Source organism: Mus pahari, chromosome 12, assembly GCF_900095145.1.
Source record: "Mus pahari chromosome 12, PAHARI_EIJ_v1.1, whole genome shotgun sequence".
Classification (NCBI taxonomy): Eukaryota; Metazoa; Chordata; class Mammalia; order Rodentia; family Muridae; genus Mus; species Mus pahari.
Genome location: NC_034601.1, coordinates 33,181,776 through 33,183,786, shown reverse-complemented (window position 1 = coordinate 33,183,786; position 2,011 = coordinate 33,181,776). Strand labels below are relative to the sequence as shown.

General features: G+C 38.6%; 1 protein-coding gene across 2 annotated transcripts in view; it reads right to left on the bottom strand.

The window, feature by feature from the left end:
* Positions 1 to 2,011, bottom strand: part of Gsk3b (glycogen synthase kinase 3 beta) — a 156,048-nt gene that overhangs the window by 52,509 nt on the left and 101,528 nt on the right. For both annotated transcript variants that reach the window (XM_021209356.2, XM_021209355.2), the window contains exon 6: positions 399 to 505. In XM_021209356.2, the coding sequence (XP_021065015.1) occupies positions 399 to 505 (107 nt within the window). The remainder of the gene's footprint in view (positions 1 to 398; positions 506 to 2,011) is intronic.

Below are 2,011 nucleotides of genomic sequence, written 5' to 3'. Positions count from 1 at the left end.
ACCCATTGGTTAACTCAGAACCCATTGGTTAACTCAGCAGACAAAAGTTCCTTCAGTGCAGCTGTGACTGAGCTCCACACGCATGCTGTGACACATGTCTTTTTGCCATCCTTCCCTGCCTCAGTAATGTTTCTACATGATTATCAAAAATTATTTGAAACTTTAGCGTCAAACAGATGCATTAAGCAACTACAATACAAAACAATACTTTTATAATTCTAATACTAAAAAAAATAAAAACAGAAAAGCATGAACTCTAAGGTGTAAGAAAGAAAATGAACTCTCTTCATTTCTGCAGAGGTGTCCTGCCACAACCCTGCCCGTGCTGAGTCAGAGAACTGCTAAGAACCAGGGTGCAGTTAACAGTCATACCCACTGCACTCAGACCCAGCACTTACCTATACTGGATGTGTAATCAGTGGCTCCAAAGATCAACTCTGGTGCCCGGTAGTACCGAGAACAGATATATGAAACATTGGGCTCTCCTCGGACCAGCTGTTTTGCACTGATGAAAAAATAAAAATAAAAAACAATTTTAAATCTATACCTTAAAGAACATACCATATGTTCATCTAAACCTCATAAGACTGCAGATAATTCAACACACTTGAAACTGTTTCCAACAAAAGAAAGACACAATTTCATCAAACTGATATCTAAAAAAGTGATTTTTAAAGTGAGCGTTTGTCAGGTGTTAGCTAAGGAACAAAGAGATTTAAAAAAATTACAAAAGGATACACATGTTCAATTTCTTCTGGTTCCCTATTTCCTAAATTCTACTTGTGAAATATTCAATGGCTGACAGGCATGGTGATGCTCACCTTTAAACCCACCACTCAGGAGGCAGAGACAGGTGAATCTCTGTGACATGGAGGCCACTTTGTAGTGAGTTCTAGGTCACAGGGATATACAGTGAGACCATGTCTCAAAAATAATTAATAAATACAATATAAAGGGCAGGAAATTAAGAAGTAATCTTCTCCAACAAAAGAATATTACCAGATCAGAATAGGCAAATATATCAATATTCCTCATCTATATGATGCTTTTTTAAAAAAGGGGTGGGAGATCTGGCCACTCTGTTCAACTTGGTCTTCTGACTCAGGATGACCAACTCAGCCTTACACAGCCAAGTCATGCATGCTTCCACATTCTAGTCAGTTTACTGTTTAAACACCTACTGCTAAACAAACTGTGAAAAGGCATTCAACTTAAGGGGAAAATGACTCAGACCCTATCAACTGCATCTCTGCAGCTCTAAGTTTACATATTATTAAAACCTTCCTCCTAAGTAGTTTTATATACAGTATATATTTTAAACATTGAAGTGAGTCACAGTATCTCTTGAAATGTCTCTCTAATCAAATAAGCAGGCCACTCTAGGGGCTGTTCTGACAGCAGCATCAGATACAGAACAAAATGCTGCAAGAAAATCAAACGAACAAAGAGGGGAAAAAACAACAAATGAATAAATGCCAAAAGAAGTGGAAAATCTGAGGCAACATGAGGAGGACACACAGACAGGTGAGGAGACAGTCTTGGGGTGGGGTTCCCTTCCCTTCAATTACTTTTAGTCAATGATGACTCTAAACCTGATTTTGTTTTTCCTTTCGTTATCCGTTTCAAATTTTAACCTTCTTCTTAGGCCCAGATAAAACAGTATTTGCTATATTAACAACAGTAAGATTTTCAGACTGTCAAAAAAAATATCATGGTTTAGTGTACTAGAAAACGGACTGTCCTCTCTTCAGAAGTGCATTCTGGGGCTTGGGATAGCTCCTTGAAAACGCAGTTGTCTAGGATGCGGAGTTTAAACTCCAGCTCTCAAATGACTAGCAGGACTCGGAGCCCACACCTTGAATCTCAGCATCTGAGTGGTCTACATGGAGGCAGAAGCAGAAAGCTGCTACGGCAGCCAGGGCTACAGAGAGACCAACCAAACAGGTACATTCTTTTTCTTTTTCTTTCTTTCTTTCTTTCTTTCTTTCTTTCTTTCTTTCTTTCTTTCTTT